Below are 21,941 nucleotides of genomic sequence, written 5' to 3'. Positions count from 1 at the left end.
CCCTCTGAAACTGGTGAATAAATATGCACAGCACCAAGTCTGAACAGTTACTAAAGAGCAGTGTGATTGGCTATGAGGTTCTTGTAGACAGATGTACTTCACTACCCATAATGCACCTCCTCATTAAGTCTTACTGACCAGGGGTGAACTTGAGTACTCTGCTCTTGGGGTTGTAGTCCACTCCGGACTGGGCTGATCCGTCCCGGGTACTACAGCGGACCTTGGAGGTGCGCTCCTGGTCTCCTGTCCTGACCACCTTGATGTGAAGCACCTCGATGCCGTCTGGCCCGGGAGGCTCCCTCACCTGGTACGACGTCTGCTCAAACTCTATGGTGGGGGCTGGGGTGGTACAATATCAATGTTCACTTTATAATGAACATGTGAAAAAAAAACATACAATTCATTTTTACAATGACTGGGCTTTTTTTCTATGTAAAAATATGCCCTGTTTGCAATTCCTGTTTGTACCGTCTTACAATGTCATTACCTTATACAATACATTACATACAATGCAAACTATCAACAGCCAGTCTGCCATTCTATTCATATGTATACAGCTAAAAAGAGAAGCACTGAGATTAGGGAAACCTGTCCCGTTGCTTACCGTCCTCGTCGTTAGTGATGGTTACCGTGACAATGTCCCTAACTCCCACCATGGCTCCACTCCATTGGTCCCCAAGCGGCATCCCAAGATGCACCTGGAACTCCTCCTCAGGCTCGAACACAGAGTCGTCGTTAATGTGCACCGTGCAGTTCTTTACCTGGATCATCATCATCATCACCATCATCATCATCATCACCATCATCATCAGCATCAACATCATCATCATCATCGTCATCATCATGATCAGCATAACATCAAAGCCAACTGTATTGGTCTGGTAGGGCTCCATACAGAGGTTTTTTTTAAACACATTTTAACACAGCACTAATATGTACCAACTATTATAACTCCCGTGAAGAACCACTGTGGGCTAAAGAACCTACCTTCTCTCCCTGGAGGAAGGAGATGCGTGAGTCGTCTGCGTTCCTCCTCTCCTCAAAGTCGTCCATCACCATGGCAGACATGGTGTGCGTGAAGCAGCGGACAGAGGACTTAACCGTCAGGTCTCCCGTTCTCACGACAGGGATGTCCAGCACGCCCTCCTTCTCCGTCACCTTGTACGCCGTCTTCTCAAACTGCATGCTGGGAACTAGGAGGAAGGAATTGTGGGGTGAATGAGTAGGGTTTATGAAGTACTGTGCAATAAAACTTACAATTTCAGAAGGTGTTCAACTGCTTCCAGGAGACTGTGATCTAGATGTGACCTTTAATTAGTCTTTGCTAACATATGATGGGAGTCGCTGGGTCGCCCGGTTTGCCTGTGCGTGGGTTGCTGGGCAACAAAAGTTAGAAAACCTCTGCTCTAGAAGACATGTGTGTGTGTGTAGGGGTGTACGTACGGTCCAAGGTATCCGTGACGACCACGGAGGCTTGGAAAGGCTCCAGGAGGACGGCTCCCTGAGGGGAGGAGAGGAACACAACAAAGGACTCAGCCCCCTCTATGGCTGGGTTCTGGATGTCATCCATGATGGTCAGACTGCACGTCTGGAGCGAGAGAGAGACAGAGAGACAGAGAGAGAGAGAGAGAGAGAGAGAGACAGACAGAAAGAGAGAGACAAAGAGAGAAAGACAGAGAGAGTATGAGAGAGACAGAGAGAGTAAGAGAGAGAAAGAGAAAGACAGAGACAAAGAGAGAGAGACAGAGAGAGTAAGAGAGAGAAAGAGAGAAAGACAGAGAGACAGAGAGAGAGAGAGAGAGAGAGAGAGAGAGAGAGAGAGTAAGATAGAGACAGAAAGAGAGAGAGACAGACAGAGAGTAAGAGAGAGACAGAGAGAGACAGAAAGAGAGAGTGAGACAGAGGAGAGAGAGACAGACAGAGAGAGAGACAGACAGAGAGACAGAGAGACAGAGAGACAGAGACAGACCATGACACTGAATTCCTACTCTCAATACAAAAAGGCAACACAACTAAAATCCTTTTTGAAAAATTATTACATTGCTGACATTGGTATTTTAGACAATAAAACAAAAACAAAATGTTATTCGTCTTTACCTCCACAGTCTTTCCGGCTTTGAACTCCACCTTCCTGGAGGAGGGGATGTAGTCGACCCCGGGGGTGGCGGAGGGGGGGTCAGAGGGGCGCGTGGCGCACCACACAGAGATCACTGACGACAGGTCACTGCCCTGACGCATCACTGGGATCTCTATGGTGCCTGGAGATCAAAGGTCAAGAGGTTAGAGTTATACTTCCTGTTCTCCCAACGGTTCATTCAAGCGATGATATACAGTATATCTATTGATCGTCGAAGACTTGTGACCGTTTAACTCTAGCACAGCCCCAAGTCACCAGATATACAACTATCCTCAGTCACACTTTTACCTGCATGTAAACTGCTTAATAACTGCCTATAAGCCTTTATAACCTGCTGTGAGCCATTATAACGCGTTATGAGCTCTCACCGGCGTCCTCGCTGAACGTAAACGTAGCGTTTCCCAGGGATACCGTCGAAGCATCATTTGGCCCGTCGATAACCACCTTCGCCACGCTGACATCGCCCATGCGGGTGTTATCCGAGGCGTCCGACAGGTGGAGCTCAAACTCCTCGGAGAGTTCGTATTCGCTGTCGTCGATGAGCTTGACGTCGCAGGTGGACACGGAGACGCCGGGGCCGAAGATGACCCTGCTGTCGCCAGTCATACCTCGAGTCTTATAGTCAGAGCCAGACTCCAGGCCGTGTGGACTGCTTCCCTTAGCTGACTTAGGGACCGTGTAACAGAGAGCCGAGACCGTACTGCTGGTGTCACCTGGATGGAGAGAGATGGAGGAAAGACTGGTTGGAAAGGGTGATACCGAGTCAGTGGTACAACTGAAATGTGTCTTCCACATTTAACCCAAACCCTCTTATTTATTTTATTTTACCTTTATTTAACTAGGGCAAGTCAGTTAAGAACAAATTCTTATTTTCAATGAGGGCATAGGAACAGTGGGTTAACTGCCTGTTCAGGGGCAGAACGACAGATTTGTACCTTGTCAGCTCAGTGATTTGATCTTGCAAACTTTTGGTTACAAGTCCAAAGCTCTAACCACTAGGCTACCCTGCTGCAATATAGCCATGACTACCTGGAACTCTATTCCACAGTACTACATAGAGCCATGACTACCTGGAACTCTATTCCACAGTACTACATAGAGCCATGACTACCTGGAACTCTATTCCACAGTACTACATAGAGCCATGACTACCTGGAACTCTATTCCACAGTTCTACATAGAGCCATGACTACCTGGAACTCTATTCCACAGTACTACATAGAGCCATGACTACCTGGAACTCTATTCCACAGTACTACATAGAGCCATGACTACCTGGTACTCTATTCCACAGTACTACATAGAGCCATGACTACCTGGAACTCTATTCCACAGTTCTACATAGAGCCATGACTACCTGGAACTCTATTCCACAGTTCTACATAGAGCCATGACTACCTGGAACTCTATTCCACAGTACTACATAGAGCCATGACTACCTGGAACTCTATTCCACAGTTCTACATAGAGCCATGACTACCTGGAACTCTATTCCACAGTACTACATAGAGCCATGACTACCTGGAACTCTATTCCACAGTTCTACATAGAGCCATGACTACCTGGAACTCTATTCCACAGTACTACATAGAGCCATGACTACATGGAACTCTATTCCCCAAAGCTCTAACCACTAGGCTACCTGCCACACCCTGGATGGTGGTCTGACTGGCTGCACTATCACTACACTAAGCTACCTGCCACACCCTGGATGGTGGTCTGACTGGCTGGACTATCACTGCACTAAGCTACCTGCCACACCCTGGATGGTGGTCTGACTGGCTGCACTATCACTACACTAAGCTACCTGCCACACCCTGGATGGTGGTCTGACTGGCTGGACTATCACTGCACTAAGCTACCTGCCACACCCTGGATGGTGGTCTGACTGGCCCAAAGCTCTAACCAGATGTCAGATGGTTAGTAGATGTTATTGGTCACATGGTTAGTAGATGTTATTGGTCACATGGTTAGCAGATGTTATTGGTCACATACACATGGTTAGCAGATGTTAATGGTCACATACACATGGTTAGTAGATGTTATTGGTCACATACACATGGTTAGCAGATGTTAATGGTCACATACACATGGTTAGCAGATGTTATTGGTCACATACACATGGTTAGCAGATGTTATTGGTCACATACACATGGTTAGCAGATGTTAATGGTCACATACACATGGTTAGTAGATGTTATTGGTCACATACACATGGTTAGCAGATGTTAATGGTCACATACACATGGTTAGCAGATGTTATTGGTCACATACACATGGTTAGCAGATGTTATTGGTCACATACACATGGTTAGCAGATGTTATTGGTCACATACACATGGTTAGCAGATGTTAATGCGAGTGTAGCGAAATGCTTATCTTTGTTTGAGTGATAGGCTACTGGCAGTCTCCTCCTCAATTACCTCTTGATGGAGTCAGGGTCAGTGTTGGGGTCAGGGACGGATTCAGGGTTGTTTCAGGGATGGATTCAGGGTTGGGTAGGGGTCAGGTTTGGGGTCAGGGACAGAGTCAGGGTCAGGGACGGGGTCAGGGTTGGGGTCAGGGTTGAGGTCAGGGACAGAGTCAGGGTTGGGTCAGGGTCAGGGTCAGGTTTGGGGTCAGGGACAGAGTCAGGGTCAGGGACGGGGTCAGGGTTGGGGTCAGGGTTGGGTCAGGTTTGGGGTCAGGGACAGAGTCAGGGTCAGGGACGGGGTCAGGGTTAGGGTCAGGGTTGAGGTCAGGGACAGAGTCAGGGTTGGGTCAGGGTCAGGGTCCGGTTTGGGGTCAGGGACAGAGTCAGGGTCAGGGTTGGGGTCAGGGTTGAGGTCAGGGACAGAGTCAGGGTTGGGTCAGGGTTGGGTCAGGTTTGGGGTCAGGGACAGAGTCAGGGTTGGGGTCAGGGACGGAATCAGGGTCAGGGTCAGGTTTGGGGTAGGGTTAATGATAGTGTAATGGTTACTAATACCTTTCCTCTCTATGGGGGCGTGTATGAACCCGGTACTCTCGTTGACGTGGTAGGTCTTCTTGTCAAACTGCAGCGTGGGTTCATCCTCTGTGTCGTTGATGTTGACGCTGGCGCGGGTCACCTGACCCAGGAGGGCGTAGACGGGCATGCTCAGCTCCATCTGGAAACTCTCCACACCTTCAAACACCTTGTCGTCCTGGATCTCTACGGTACACACCTTGGTGTCCTCCCGCTCGTCGAACTGGACCTGGTGGGGGGGGGTTAGAGATGTTGTTACGGTGTAGTACAAATATGAGAAGAGGAGAGGAGGGGAGGGGAGGGGAGAGGAGAGGAGAGGAGAGGAGAGGAGGAAGGGGAGAGGAGAGGAGGGGAGGGGAGAGGAGAGGAGAGGAGGGGAGAGGAGAGGAGAGGGAGGGAGAGGAGAGGAGAGGAGAGGAGAGGAGGGGAGAGGAGGGGGAGAGGAGAGGAGAGAGGAGGGTAGAGGGAGGAGAGGAAAGGAGGGGAGGGGGAGAGGAGAGGAGAGGAGAGGAGAGGAGGGGAGGAGAGGAGAGGAGGGGAGGAGGGAGAGAGGAGGGGAGAGGAGAGGAGGAGGAGGGAGGGAGGAGAGGGAGGAGGGGAGAGGAGAGGAGAGGGAGGGAGGGAGAGGGAGGAGGGAGAGGAGGAGAGAGGAGGGGGAGGGGAGAGGAGAGGGAGAGGGAGAGGGGAGGAGGAGAGGAGATTCCAACAGGACTGTTTCTCAGGCTTTGAGGGAAAAAGAGAATATGTTGTCATTCACTTGCCTGGTTAAATAAATCAATTAACAGTACCTGTCCAGCGGGAGAGGACGGAGAGGGTCCTGTCCAGGGAGAGAGCCCACACTGGAGGGAGAGGAGGAGGGAGGGAGGGGCTCCGTATGACACAGCACGATGGCATACTGGTTCAGGAGGGGAGGGGAGAGTCCTCTTCACTGTGACTGACAAGGAGGCCAGCCTTCTCACTCACATTGAGAGGTGAGGAGAGGAGAGGGAGGAGCATCAGAGGGCATCAGAGGAGCATCAGAGGGCAGAGGAGAGGATCACAGGGCATCAGGAGGGCAGGAGAGGAGAGGAGAGGAGAGGAGAGGGGAGGAGAGGAGAGGAGAGGAGATTAGGAGAGGAAAGAGGATCAGAGGGCATCAACAAGGGCTTTGCCTCAAAAAGAGAATATGTTGTCATTCACTTGCCTGGTTAAATAAATCAATTAACAGTACCTGTCCAGCGTACTCCACGTAGTCGTGCTGTCCAGGGAGAGAGCCCACACTGGAGGTAGAGGTGGCAGTGCCCTGCTCCGTATGACACAGCACGATGGCATACTGGTTCAGGTTACCCGTCCTCTTCACTGTGACTGACACCGTGCCAGCCTTCTCACTCACATTGTAGCTGTGAGGGGCGTCAGAGAGCATCAGAGGGCAGAAGAGAGCATCACAAGGCATCACAGGGCATTAGAAAGCATCAGAGGGCATCACAGGGCATCACAGGGCATCACAGAGCATCACAGAGCATCACAATGCATCAGAGGGCATCACAGGGCATCACAGGGCATCACAGGGCATCACAGGGCATCAGTTACATAAAGACAGACATACAGCTTTGAGAGATACAACACAATAATAGCTGAAATGGACTCTGTGGCAATGAAATGAGAGAATTGTATAGAACTGTGGCCAAATTCAGAAGCTGCAAACCCATGAAGATGTTTGGGAGTCTGAACCATACACAGGTCTATGGGAGTCTGAACCATACACGGGTCCATGGGAGTCTGAACCCTACACGGGTCTATGGGAGTCTGAACCCTACACGGGTCTATGGGAGTCTGAACCATACACGGGTCTATGGGAGTCTGAACCATACACGGGTCTATGGGAGTCTGAACCATACACGGGTCCATGGGAGTCTGAAACCAACACGGGTCTATGGGAGTCTGAAACCAACACGGGTCTATGGGAGTCTGAAACCAACACGGGTCTATGGGAGTCTGAACCATACACAGGTCTATGGGAGTCTGAACCATACACGGGTCTATGGGAGTCTGAACCCTACACGGGTCTATGGGAGTCTGAACCATACACAGGTCTATGGGAGTCTATGGGAGTCTGAACCATACACAGGTCTATGGGAGTCTGAACCCTACACAGGTCTATGGGAGTCTGAACCATACACGGGTCTATGGGAGTCTGAACCATACACAGGTCTATGGGAGTCTGAACCCAACACGGGTCTATGGGAGTCTATGGGAGTCTGAACCATACACGGGTCTATGGGAGTCTGAACCACACACAGGTCTATGGGAGTCTGAACCCTACACAGGTCTATGGGAGTCTGAACCATACACAGGTCTATGGGAGTCTGAACCATACACGGGTCTATGGGAGTCTGAACCATACACAGGTCTATGGGAGTCTGAACCCAACACGGGTCTATGGGAGTCTGAACCATACACAGGTCTATGGGAGTCTGAACCATACATGGGTCTATGGGAGTCTGAACCCAACACCGGTCTATGGGAGTCTGAACCATACACGGGTCTATGGGAGACTGAACCATACACAGGTCTAACCCAACAGGTCTATGGGAGTCTGAACCATACACGGGTCTATGGGAGTCTGAACCATACACGGGTCTATGGGAGTCTGAACCATACACAGGTCTATGGGAGTCTGAACCATACACAGGTCTATGGGAGTCTGAACCATACACAGGTCTATGGGAGTCTGAACCATACACGGGTCTATGGGAGTCTGAACCATACACGGGTCTATGGGAGTCTGAACCATACACAGGTCTATGGGAGTCTGAACCATACACGGGTCTATGGGAGTCTGAACCATACACGGGTCTATGGGAGTCTGAACCATACACAGGTCTATGGGAGTCTGAACCATACACGGGTCTATGGGAGTCTGAACCATACACAGGTCTATGGGAGTCTGAACCATACACGGGTCTATGGGAGTCTGAACCATACACAGGTCTATGGGAGTCTGAACCATACACAGGTCTATGGGAGTCTGAACCATACACGGGTCTATGGGAGTCTGAACCATACACAGGTCTATGGGAGTCTGAACCATACACGGGTCTATGGGAGTCTGAACCATACACAGGTCTATGGGAGTCTGAACCATACACAGGTCTATGTGAGTCTGAACCATACACAGGTCTATGGGAGTCTGAACCATACACAGGTCTATGGGAGTCTGAACCATACACAGGTCTATGGGAGTCTGAACCATACACAGGTCTATGGGAGTCTGAACCATACATGGGTCTATGGGAGTCTGATGACACGCTGGGCCCTACTTGTTACAGCTGGCTGTGCCTCTCTCACCTCCTGTGTTGGAAGCTGACGAGGGACCACTGGATATGGAACAGGTTATCAGAGACAACGTTGGGCTTGCCGTCCTTCACCAGGAACTTAAAGTTGTCCACGGTCTCTGTCACGCTCTCTTCAAAGAGCACGTAGCGGATCAAGCCCAGGTTAACGTCAGCTGGAGGGGGAAGGGGGGCCAAGTTAACACAATGTTAAAAACAACGTAGACCAACGTTAGCATAAGGTTAGCACAACATAGACCCAAGCTTAGCACAACATAGACCCAATGTTAGCACAACATAGACCCAATGTTAGCACAACATAGACCAACATTAGCACAACAAAGACCACGTTGGCACAACATAGACCAACGTTACCACAAGGTTAGCACAACATAGACCCAATGTTAGCACAACATAGACCCAATGTTAGCACAACATAGACCAACATTAGCACAACATAGACCACGTTGGCACAACATAGACCAATGTTAGCACAACATAGACCACGTTAGCACAACGTAGACCAACGTTAGCACAATGTAGACCACGTTAGCACAACGTAGACCAACGTTAGCACAACGTAGACCAACATTAGCACAACATAGACCAACGGTAGCACAACGTAGACCACGTTAGCACAACATAGACCAACATTAGCACAACGTAGACCACGTTAGCACAACATAGACCAACGTAGACTACGTTAGAACAACATAGACCAACGTTAGCACAATGTAGACCCCGTTAGCACAACATAGACCAACGTTAGCACAACGTAGACCAACGTTAGCACAACGTAGACAACGTTAGCACAACATAGACCAACGTAATTGTAATCTGAAACACTCTTCCATAGTCTCACTCAATACTAAATATCCCCCCCCCACCACACACACACACACACACACACACACCATACCTTGTGTGAAGGTGGTGATGGGAGCGCCAGGTTTCAGTTTGCTCTCCAGGAAGCCGTGTTTAGGCTCTGCAGTGACCTCATAGACCAGCTGACCATCATCGGTGTCTGGGTCCATGGTCAACAGCTCCTTCTTACTGATCAGGTTGGTGGCCTGCAACATCAATCAATCAATCAGACAGTCAGTAAATCAATCAACCAACAAGACAGTCAGTCAGTCAGTCAATCAGACCCAGCTACGTCAGCCGTGACTGTTATCAAGGGGATTAAGATACTGCTGATAACGTTGGTCTACGATACTGCTGATAAAATTGTCATTTTAATCCATAGAGACGTGAAGGAGAAGCTCGTCGGATGTTGATCTCTTCTCGGCTGGGTCCTCATTTGGGACCAAAGTTCCTTGCTCTATAGAACATTTTTCCTGTCTATAGAACATTCGTCCTGTCTATAGAACATTCATCCTGTCTATAGAACATTCGTCCTGTCTATAGAACATTCGTCCTGTCTATAGAACATTCATCCTGTCTATAGAACATTCGTCCTGTCTATAGAACATTCGTCCTGTCTATAGAACATTCATCCTGTCTATAGAACATTCGTCCTGTCTATAGAACATTCGTCCTGTCTATAGAACATTCGTCCTGTCAGTCAGTCAGTCAATCAGACAGTCAGTCAGTCAGTCAGTCAGTAAATCAATCAACCAAGCAGACAGTCAGTCAGTCAGTCAGTCAGTCAACCAAGTCAGTAAATCAATCAAACAACCAGACAGTCAGTCAGTCAGTCAATCAGACAGTCAGTAAATCAATCATCCAACCAGACAGTCAGTCAGTCAGTCAGTCAATGAGACAGTCAGTCAGTCAGTAAATCAATCAACCAACCAGACAGTCAGTCAGTCAGTTAGTCAGTCAGTCAACCAACCAGACAGTCAGTCAGTCAGTCAGTCAGTAAATCAACAAAAAAACAGACAGTCAGTCAGTCAGTCAATCAGACAGTCAGTCAGTCAGTAAATCAATCAACCAACCAGACAGTCAGTCAGTCAGTCAGACAGTCCGTAAATCAATCAACCAACCAGACAGTCAGTCAGTCAGTCAGACAGTCAGTCAGACAGTCAGTCAGTCCGTAAATCAATCAACCAACCAACCAGACAGTCAGTCAGACAGTCAGTAATATCAATCAACCAACCAGACAGCCAGTCAGTCAGTCAGTAAATCAACCAACCAACCAGTCAGTCAGTCTGTCAAGTTTAGTAGCCAGGAAATCAATAAGAATTGAAAAACAGTGAAGACTTAAACTGTATTTGTGACTCTATCACAGACCATTAGGGGGAGGCAGCGCATCAAAAACCAAATCCAACCATTGATACGAAGGGGAAAAGTTGAAGAGTCATCTAGCCATGCAATTCTTTTGAGACCTGTCTAAACATACTCTTAAATCAAGTTAGCATATCATATTTTCTCAGCAGATTGCCCAATACACACAATAACATGATTTCACAATTACATTGCCTTGAGGTAAGGTTTTGATAGTTGCACACTTCACTATAATAATCAGACACTCATAATTATTGTCTAACATTACATAAAACATCAAAAATATTTTCTCAAAAAAAAAAAAACGTTAAAAGTTATGTTTTGTATTTCTCTTTCCTGTATGTGTTCCATAATGTACTATATTGTTTTAAAGTACTGCAGGGTCAGTCTGTGTTTACCTTGTTGTCTGTGACCTCCAGAACCAGTCTGTGTTTACCTTGTTGTCTGTGACCTCCAGAACCAGTCTGTGTTTACCTTGTTGTCTGTGACCTCCAGAACCAGTCTGTGTTTACCTTGTTGTCTGTGACCTCCAGAACCAGTCTGTGTTTACCTTGTTGTCTGTGACCTCCAGAACCAGTCTGTGTTTACCTTGTTGTCTGTGTCCTCCAGAACCAGTCTGTGTTTACCTTGTTGTCTGTGACCTCCAGAACCAGTCTGTGATTACCTTGTTGTCTGTGACCTCCAGAACCAGTCTGTGTTTACCTTGTTGTCTGTGACCTCCAGAACCAGTCTGTGTTTACCTTGTTGTCTGTGTCCTCCAGAACCAGTCTGTGTTTACCTTGTTGTATGTGTCCTCCAGAACCAGTCTGTGTTTACCTTGTTGTCTGTGAAGTCCAGAACCAGTCTGTGTTTACCTTGTTGTCTGTGACCTCCAGAACCAGTCTGTATTTACCTTGTTGTCTGTGTCCTCCAGAACCAGTCTGTATTTACCTTGTTGTCTGTGAAGTCCAGAACCAGTCTGTGTTTACCTTGTTGTCTGTGACCTCCAGAACCAGTCTGTGTTTACCTTGTTGTCTGTGAAGTCCAGAACCAGTCTGTGTTTACCTTGTTGTCTGTGACCTCCAGAACCAGTCTGTATTTACCTTGTTGTCTGTGTCCTCCAGAACCAGTCTGTATTTACCTTGTTGTCTGTCCAGAACCAAGTCCAGAACCAGTCTGTGTTTACCTTGTTGTCTGTGACCTCCAGAACCAGTCTGTGTTTACCTTGTTGTCTGTGACCTCCAGAACCAGTCTGTGTTTACCTTGTTGTCAGTGACCTCCAGAACCAGTCTGTGTTTACCTTGTTGTCTGTGACCTCCAGAACCAGTCTGTGTTTACCTTGTTGTCTGTGACCTCCAGAACCAGTCTGTGTTTACCTTGTTGTCTGTGACCTCCAGAACCAGTCTGTGTTTACCTTGTTGTCTGTGACCTCCAGAACCAGTCTGTGTTTACCTTGTTGTCTGTGACTTCCAGAACCAGTCTGTGTTTACCTTGTTGTCTGTGTCCTCCAGAACCAGTCTGTGTTTACCTTGTTGTCTGTGAAGTCCAGAACCAGTCTGTGTTTACCTTGTTGTCTGTGCCCTCGAAAACCAGTCTGTGTTTACCTTGTTGTCTGTGACCTCCAGAACCAGTCTGTATTTAACTTGTTGTCTGTGTCCTCCAGAACCAGTCTGTGTTTACCTTGTTGTCTGTGACCTCCAGAACCAGTCTGTATTTACCTTGTTGTCTGTGTCCTCCAGAACCAGTCTGTGTTTACCTTGTTGTCTGTGTACTCCAGAACCAGTCTGTGTTTACCTTGTTGTCTGTGACCTCCAGAACCAGTCTGTGTTTACCTTGTTGTCTGTGTACTCCAGCCACTGCAGACCCAGATTTATGACGATACGAGGTGTTCCATCATCAACAGGTAGAATGTCGATCTTAAACATCTGGGGTGCAGCAGTCAACACCTACACAATGACAAAGGCAGGACGATTTATGATATGACAGAGAGGGGGGTACATACAAAGAGAGAAAGAGAGAGAGAGAGAGAGTGAGAGAGAGAGAGAGAACATTCGTCCTGTCTATAGAACATTCGTCCTGTCTATAGAACATTCGTCCTGTCTATAGAACATTCGTCCTGTCTATAGAACATTCTTCCAGTCTATAGAACATTTGTCCTGTCTATAGAACATTTGTCCTTTCTATAGAACATTCGTCCTGTCTATAGAACATTCTTCCTCTCTATAGAACATTCGTCCTGTCTATAGAACATTAGTCCTGTCTATAGAACATTCGTCCTGTCTATAGAACATTCGTCCTGTCTATAGAACATTCGTCCTGTCTATAGAACATTCGTCCTGTCCATAGAACATTCTTCCAGTCTATAGAACATTTGTCCTGTCTATAGAACATTTGTCCTTTCTATAGAACATTCGTCCTGTCTATAGAACATTCTTCCTCTCTATAGAACATTCGTCCTGTCTATAGAACATTAGTCCTGTCTATAGAACATTCGTCCTGTCTATAGAACATTCGTCCTGTCTATAGAACATTCGTCCTGTCTATAGAACATTCGTCCTGTCTATAGAACATTCGTCCTGTCCATAGAACATTCGTCCTGTCTATAGAACATTCGTCCTGTCCATAGAACATTCTTCCTGCCTATAGAACATTCTTCCTGCCTATAGAACATTCTTCCTGTCTATAGAACATTCTTCCTGTCTATAGAACATTCTTCCTGTCTATAGAACATTCGTCCTGTCTATAGAACCTTCTTCCTGTCTATAGAACCTTCTTCCTGTCTATAGAACATTCTTCCTCTCTATAGAACATTCGTCCTGTCTATAGAACATTCTTCCTGTCTATAGAACATTCGTCCTGTCTATAGAACATTCGTCCTGTCTATAGAACATTTGTCCTGTCTATAGAACATTCTTCCTCTCTATAGAACATTCGTCCTGTCTATAGAACATTCGTCCTGTCTATAGAACATTTGTCCTGTCTATAGAACATTTGTCCTGTCTATAGAACATTTGTCCTTTCTATAGAACATTCGTCCTGTCTATAGAACATTCGTCCTGTCTATAGAACATTCATCCTGTCTATAGAACATTCGTCCTGTCTATAGAACATTCGTCCTGTCTATAGAACATTCGTCCTGTCTATAGAACATTTGTCCTGTCTATAGAACATTTGTCCTTTCTATAGAACATTCGTCCTGTCTATAGAACATTCATCCTGTCTATAGAACATTCGTCCTGTCTATAGAACATTCTTCCTGTCTATAGAACATTCATCCTGTCTATAGAACATTCGTCCTGTCTATAGAACATTCGTCCTGTCTATAGAACATGTTCATCCAGGTGCTTTTCGGGCAAATTGTAGTCAACATTTTTGGACACGATATGAGTTCCATTGTAACTGTCGTTATTCCACAGTGAGAAACCCATACCAACAGTCCAGCGTGGTGGAGACGGTTCGGGATCCTTTGCTGTCTCAGGACCTGGACGACTTAATAGAAGGAACCATGAATTTTGCTCTGTATCAGAGAATTCTACAGGAGAATGTCAGGTAATATATCCGTGAGCTGAAGAGAGAGCTGAGTCATGCAGCAAGACAATATTTCAAAACACACAATCAAGTGTATATGAAAATGGTAAAATAAAATAAAAAGCAACGCATTTGAAGTCTTGGACCTAAATCCCAATTGATATGTTGAGAAACGAGCAGTTTGAAAAAGCCCACAAATGTCACTGAGGTGAAGCAGCTCTTCATGCAAAAGTGGGCCAATATTCCTCCACATGACTTTTTTAAAAAAAGGGAGGAATTGGATATTGCCTGCCATTGTCAATTAAATAAAATATGATTTCTTCAATTTTTTTGTATTTTTTTATTTACTCAGGTTCCCTTTATCTAATATTAGGTTTGGGTTGAAGATCCGATAACATTCGGTATTAAAAATAGGCCAAAATAGAGAAAATCAGAAAGGAGAGAAAATAATTTTTCAAGGCACTGTAGTTTCGCTAAGTTTACTGCGAGTGAACACGGACTGTGTAGAGTGAATGATCAGACAGCCTGTCCTACTCCACCTCTGTGTCAGCGTCAGTAGCTTTCAGTTCAAACTCAGTGATGGTCTTCCTGACGCCATCCTGAACCCTCATCCCAGGAACCACCAGCAGGGGGAGGGAGTCATCCACCGGCCGGATGGTGATGGAGAACGTCTGGCCAACCTAAAGACACCGTACAGAACACTGTTATCTACCTAAACACACCGTACAGAACACTGTTATCTACCTAAACACATCGTACAGAACACTGTTATCTACCTGAAGACACCGTACAGAACACTGTTATCTACCTGAAGAAACCATACAGAACACTGTTATCTACCTGAAGACACCTGTTATCTACCTGAAGACACCTGTTATCTACCTGAAGACACCTGTTATCTACCTGAAGACATCTGTTATCTATCTAAAGACACCTGTTATCTACCTAAAGACACCTGTTATCTACCTAAAGACATCTGTTATCTACCTGAAGACACCATACAGAACACTGTTATCTACCTAAAGACACCTGTTATCTACCTAAAGACACCTGTTATCTGCCTAAAGACACCATACAGAACACTCTTAACTACCTAAAGACACCTGTTATCTACCTGAAGACACCATACAGAACACTGTTATCTACCTAAAGACACCTGTTATCTACCTGAAGACACCATACAGAACACTGTTATCTACCTAAAGACACCTGTTATCTACCTAAAGACACCTGTTATCTGCCTAAAGACACCTGTTATCTACCTGAAGACACCTGTTATCTACCTAAAGACACCTGTTATCTGCCTAAAGACACCTGTTATCTACCTGAAGACACCATACAGAACACTGTTATCTACCTAAAGACACCTGTTATCTACCTAAAGACACCTGTTATCTGCCTAAAGACACCTGTTATCTACCTGAAGACACCTGTTATCTACCTAAAGACACCTGTTATCTGCCTAAAGACACCTGTTATCTACCTGAAGACACCATACAGAACACTGTTATCTACCTAAAGACACCTGTTATCTACCTAAAGACACCTGTTATCTGCCTAAAGACACCTGTTATCTGCCTAAAGACACCTGTTATCTACCTGAAGACACCATACAGAACACTGTTATCTACCTAAAGACACCTGTTATCTACCTAAAGACACCTGTTATCTGCCTAAAGAGACCTGTTATCTACCTGAAGACACCTGTTATCTACCTAAAGACACCTGTTATCTGCCTAAAGACACCTGTTATCTACCTAAAGACCTGTTATCTGCCTGAAGACACCTGTTATCTACCTGAAGACATCTGTTATCTATCTAAAGACACCTGTTATCTACCTGAAGACACCTGTTATCTACCTAAAGACACCTGTTATCTGCCTAAAGACACCTGTTATCTACCTGAAGACACCATACAGAACACTGTTATCTACCTAAAGACACCTGTTATCTACCTAAAGACACCTGTTATCTGCCTAAAGACACCTGTTATCTGCCTAAAGACACCTGTTATCTACCTGAAGACACCATACAGAACACTGTTATCTACCTAAAGACACCTGTTATCTACCTAAAGACACCTGTTATCTGCCTAAAGACACCTGTTATCTACCTGAAGACACCTGTTATCTACCTAAAGACACCTGTTATCTGCCTAAAGACACCTGTTATCTACCTAAAGACCTGTTATCTGCCTGAAGACACCTGTTATCTACCTGAAGACATCTGTTATCTATCTAAAGACACCTGTTATCTACCTGAAGACACCTGTTATCTACCTAAAGACACCTGTTATCTGCCTAAAGACACCTGTTATCTACCTAAAGACCTGTTATCTGCCTGAAGACACCTGTTATCTACCTGAAGACATCTGTTATCTATCTAAAGACACCTGTTATCGACCTAAAGACATCTGTTATCTACCTGACGACATCTGCTATCTACCTAAAGACAGCTGTTATCTACCTAAAGACATCTGTTATCTACCTGAAGACACCATACAGAACACTGTTATCTAACTGAAGAAACCTGTTATCTACCTAAAGACATCTGTTATCTACCTAAAGACACCATACAGAACACTGTTATCTATCTAAAGACACCTGTTATCTACCTGAAGACACCTGTTATCTACCTGAAGAAACCTGTTATCTACCTAAAGACACCTGTTATCTACCTAAAGACACCTGTTATCTACCTAAAGACACCTGTTATCTACCTAAAGACACCTGTTATCTACCTAAAGACACCTGTTATCTACCTGAAGACACCTGTTATCTACCTGAAGAAACCTGTTATCTACCTGAAGACACCTGATATCTACCTAAAGACACCTGTTATCTACCTAAAGACACCTGTTATCTACCTAAAGACACCTGTTATCTACCTAAAGACACCTGTTATCTACCTGAAGACATCTTATCTATCTAAAGACACCTGTTATCTACCTAAAGACATCGGTTATCCATCTAAAGACACCTGTTATCTATCTAAAGACACCTGTTATCTACCTAAAGACACCTGTTATCTACCTGAAGACACCTGTTATCTACCTAAAGACACCTGTTATCTACCTAAAGACACCATACAGAACACTGTTATCTACCTGAAGAAACCTGTTATCTACCTGAAGACATCTGTTATCTATCTAAAGACACCTGTTATCTACCTGAAGACATCTGTTATCTATCTAAAGACACCTGTTATCTGCCTAAAGACACCTGTTATCTACCTGAAGACACCTGTTATCTACCTGAAGACACCGTACAGAACACTGTTATCTACCTGAAGACAACTGTTATCTACCTAAAGACACCTGTTATCTATCTAAAGACACCTGTTATCTACCTGAAGACACCTGTTATCTACCTGAAGACACCTGTTATCTACCTGAAGACACCTGTTATCTACCTAAAGACACCTGTTATCTACCTAAAGACACCTGTTATCTACCTAAAGACACCTGTTATCTACCTAAAGACACCTGTTATCTACCTGAAGACACCTGTTATCTACCTGAAGACACCTGTTATCTACCTAAAGACACCTGTTATCTACCTGAAGACATCTGTTATCTATCTAAAGACACCTGTTATCTATCTAAAGACACCTGTTATCTACCTAAAGACACCTGTTATCTACCTGAAGACACCTGTTATCTACCTAAAGACACCTGTTATCTACCTAAAGACACCATACAGAACACTGTTATCTACCTGAAGAAACCTGTTATCTACCTGAAGACATCTGTTATCTATCTAAAGACACCTGTTATCTATCTAAAGACACCTGTTATCTGCCTAAAGACACCTGTTATCTACCTGAAGACATCTGTTATCTATCTAAAGACACCTGTTATCTACCTAAAGACACCTGTTATCTGCCTAAAGACACCTGTTATCTACCTGAAGACATCTGTTATCTATCTAAAGACACCGTACAGAACACTGTTATCTACCTGAAGACACCTGTTATCTACCTAAAGACACCTGTTATCTACCTGAAGACACCTGTTATCTATCTAAAGACACCTGTTATCTACCTGAAGACACCTGTTATCTACCTAAAGACATCTGTTATCTACCTGAAGACACCGTACAGAACACTGTTATCTACCTGAAGACACCTGTTATCTACCTGAAGACACCTGTTATCTACCTAAAGACACCTGTTATCTACCTGAAGACACCTGTTATCTATCTAAAGACACCTGTTATCTACCTGAAGACACCTGTTATCTACCTAAAGACACCTGTTATCTACCTGAAGACACCATACAGAACACTGTTATCTACCTAAAGACACCTGTTATCTACCTAAAGACACCTGTTATCTGCCTAAAGACACCTGTTATCTGCCTAAAGACACCTGTTATCTACCTGAAGACACCATACAGAACACTGTTATCTACCTGAAGACACCTGTTATCTACCTAAAGACACCTGTTATCTGCCTAAAGACACCTGTTATCTACCTGAAGACACCATACAGAACACTGTTATCTACCTAAAGACACCTGTTATCTACCTAAAGACACCTGTTATCTACCTAAAGACCTGTTATCTGCCTGAAGACACCTGTTATCTACCTGAAGACATCTGTTATCTATCTAAAGACACCTGTTATCTACCTAAAGACATCTGTTATCTACCTGAAGACATCTGCTATCTACCTAAAGACAGCTGTTATCTACCTAAAGACATCTGTTATCTACCTAAAGACACCATACAGAACACTGTTATCTAACTGAAGAAACCTGTTATCTACCTAAAGACATCTGTTATCTACCTAAAGACACCATACAGAACACTGTTATCTACCTGAAGACATCTGCTATCTACCTGAAGACAGCTGTTATCTACCTAAAGACATCTGTTATTTTACATTTACATTTAAGTCATTTAGCAGACGCTCTTATCTACCTAAAGACACCATACAGAACACTGTTATCTAACTGAAGAAACCTGTTATCTACCTGAAGACACCTGTTATCTATCTAAAGACACCTGTTATCTACCTAAAGACACCTGTTATCTGCCTAAAGACACCTGTTATCTATCTAAAGACACCTGTTATCTGCCTAAAGACACCTGTTATCTATCTAAAGACACCTGTTATCTACCTAAAGACACCTGTTATCTACCTAAAGACACCTGTTATCTACCTAAAGACACCTGTTATCTATCTAAAGACACCTGTTATCTACCTGAAGACACCTGTTATCTATCTAAAGACACCTGTTATCTACCTAAAGACACCTGTTATCTATCTAAAGACACCTGTTATCTACCTAAAGACACCTGTTATCTGCCTAAAGACACCTGTTATCTATCTAAAGACACCTGTTATCTGCCTAAAGACACCTGTTATCTACCTAAAGACACCTGTTATCTACCTAAAGACACCTGTTATCTACCTGAAGAAACCTGTTATCTACCTAAAGACACCTGTTATCTACCTAAAGACACCTGTTATCTACCTAAAGACACCTGTTATCTACCTAAAGACACCTGTTATCTACCTAAAGACACCTGTTATCTACCTGAAGACAACTGTTATCTATCTAAAGACACCTGTTATCTACCTGAAGACACCTGTTATCTACCTAAAGACACCTGTTATCTACCTGAAGACACCTGTTATCTACCTAAAGACAACTGTTATCTATCTAAAGACACCTGTTATCTACCTAAAGACACCTGTTATCTACCTAAAGACACCTGTTATCTATCTAAAGACACCTGTTATCTACCTAAAGACACCTGTTATCTATCTAAAGACACCTGTTATCTACCTAAAGACACCTGTTATCTACCTAAAGACACCTGTTATCTACCTAAAGACACCTGTTATCTACCTGAAGACCTGTTATCTACCTAAAGACACCTGTTATCTACCTGAAGACACCTGTTATCTACCTAAAGACACCTGTTATCTACCTGAAGACCTGTTATCTACCTGAAGACACCTGTTATCTACCTGAAGACATCTGTTATCTTCCTAAAGACACCTGTTATCTACCTAAAGACATCTGTTATCTTCCTAAAGACACCTGTTATCTACCTAAAGACACCTGTTATCTACCTAAAGACATGTTATCTACCTGAAGACACCTGTTATCTACCTAAAGACAACCTGAATATAATGTATAGACAACCTGAATAGAACCATATGGACAACCTGAATATAACGTATGGACAACCTGAATATAATGTATGGACAACCTGAATATAACGTATAGGCAACACACAGAGCCGTAACACACACAGCAGCTCGCCAGTCGTGAAGGTCAGACAACCTTTCCACATGTTTACCCAAGCGCTTCTCATTAGGCTGCATTAGAGAGAGCCATTATGCCCAGTGTGTGTGTGTGTGCGTGTGTGTGTGTGCGTGTGTATGTGTGTGTGTATGTGTGTGTGTGTGTATGTGTGTGCGTGTGTGTGTGCGCATGTGTGTGTGTGTGAGTGTGTGTGTGTGTGTGTGTGTGTGTGTACCTCATGAGCCCCGTCAGATACTATGAATGAGAACTCGTCTGTGTGCTTCTCTTCTTCGCTGGTGTGAACGTACTGGATGCTACGTGAAGCCAGGTCAGCCTGGGAGAAGGAAGTAATTCGGCTTCCTGTAGCGGGAGGAAGTTAGCATTTATTAGCATTAACCATTAGCATTAATAGTTGAAATAGCTTTGTAAACTTGATGTGCAAGAAAACACCGTCTGTAGCACGTTAATGTAGCATTTTCTAATCCTGTTTTGGCAAAGAGTGTAATGCCAGGATTATGGATTTGATTCCTTCTGGGTTCATACCAAAACACTCATTACGGGATTGATTCCCTCTGGGGTCATACCAAAACACTCATTACGGGATTGATTCCCTCTAGGGTCATACCAAAACACTCATTACGGGATTGATTCCCTCTAGGGTCATACCAAAACACTCATTACGGGATTGATTCCCTCTGGGGTCATACCAAAACACTCATTACGGGATTGATTCCCTCTAGGGTCATACCAAAACACTCATTACGGGATTGATTCCCTCTAGGGTGATACCGAAACACTCATTAGGGGATTGATTCCCTCTAGGGTCATACCAAACACTCATTAGGGGATTGATTCCCTCTGGGGTGATACCAAACACTCATTATGATTGATTCCCTCTAGGGTCATACCAAACACTAATTAGGGGATTGATTCCCTCTAGGGTGATACCAAACACTCATTAGGGGATTGATTCCCTCTGGGGTGATACCAAACACTCATTAGGGGATTGATTCCCTCTGGGGTGATACCAAACACTCATTATGATTGATTCCCTCTAGGGTCATACCAAACACTCATTAGGGGATTGATTCCCTCTAGGGTGATACCAAACACTCATTAGGGGATTGATTCCCTCTGGGGTCATACCAAAACACTCATTATGATTGATTCCCTCTGGGGTCATACCAAAACACTCATTAGGGGATTGATTCCCTCTGGGGTCATACCAAAACACTCATTATGATTGATTCCCTCTGGGGTCATACCAAAACACTCATTAGGGGAGTGATTCCCTCTAGGGTGATACCAAAACACTCATTACATATGCACTTTACTGAACTAGGGAGCTTCGGATAAAAGTGTCTGCTAATTGTTATATCCTGTAAGCAGGACGGACAGCGTGTCATGCATAACAGGTCCTGGAATATGAAGTATGAGTGTTGGATTAGCGGTAGAGTTGTTCGTTAGCTAGTTATCCCTGACATCTATCCTAGTACCAACCCACCTCCCTTTACACCA

General features: G+C 44.7%; 1 protein-coding gene across 1 annotated transcript in view; it reads right to left on the bottom strand.

Moving 5' to 3' along the window:
• The window catches only part of LOC135510729 (extracellular matrix organizing protein FRAS1-like), a 408,168-nt gene that overhangs the window by 34,149 nt on the left and 352,078 nt on the right, over window positions 1–21,941 (bottom strand). The window contains 13 exon segments of the mRNA XM_064931929.1: window positions 139–339; window positions 605–761; window positions 988–1,193; window positions 1,444–1,588; window positions 2,098–2,258; window positions 2,506–2,850; window positions 5,103–5,349; window positions 6,331–6,499; window positions 8,448–8,607; window positions 9,351–9,501; window positions 12,469–12,582; window positions 14,704–14,844; window positions 20,659–20,783. Of these exon segments, the coding sequence (XP_064788001.1) occupies window positions 139–339; window positions 605–761; window positions 988–1,193; window positions 1,444–1,588; window positions 2,098–2,258; window positions 2,506–2,850; window positions 5,103–5,349; window positions 6,331–6,499; window positions 8,448–8,607; window positions 9,351–9,501; window positions 12,469–12,582; window positions 14,704–14,844; window positions 20,659–20,783 (2,322 nt within the window).

Source organism: Oncorhynchus masou, chromosome 1, assembly GCF_036934945.1.
Source record: "Oncorhynchus masou masou isolate Uvic2021 chromosome 1, UVic_Omas_1.1, whole genome shotgun sequence".
Taxonomy (NCBI): Eukaryota; Metazoa; Chordata; class Actinopteri; order Salmoniformes; family Salmonidae; genus Oncorhynchus; species Oncorhynchus masou.
This window is presented reverse-complemented; position numbering and strand designations above follow the sequence as displayed.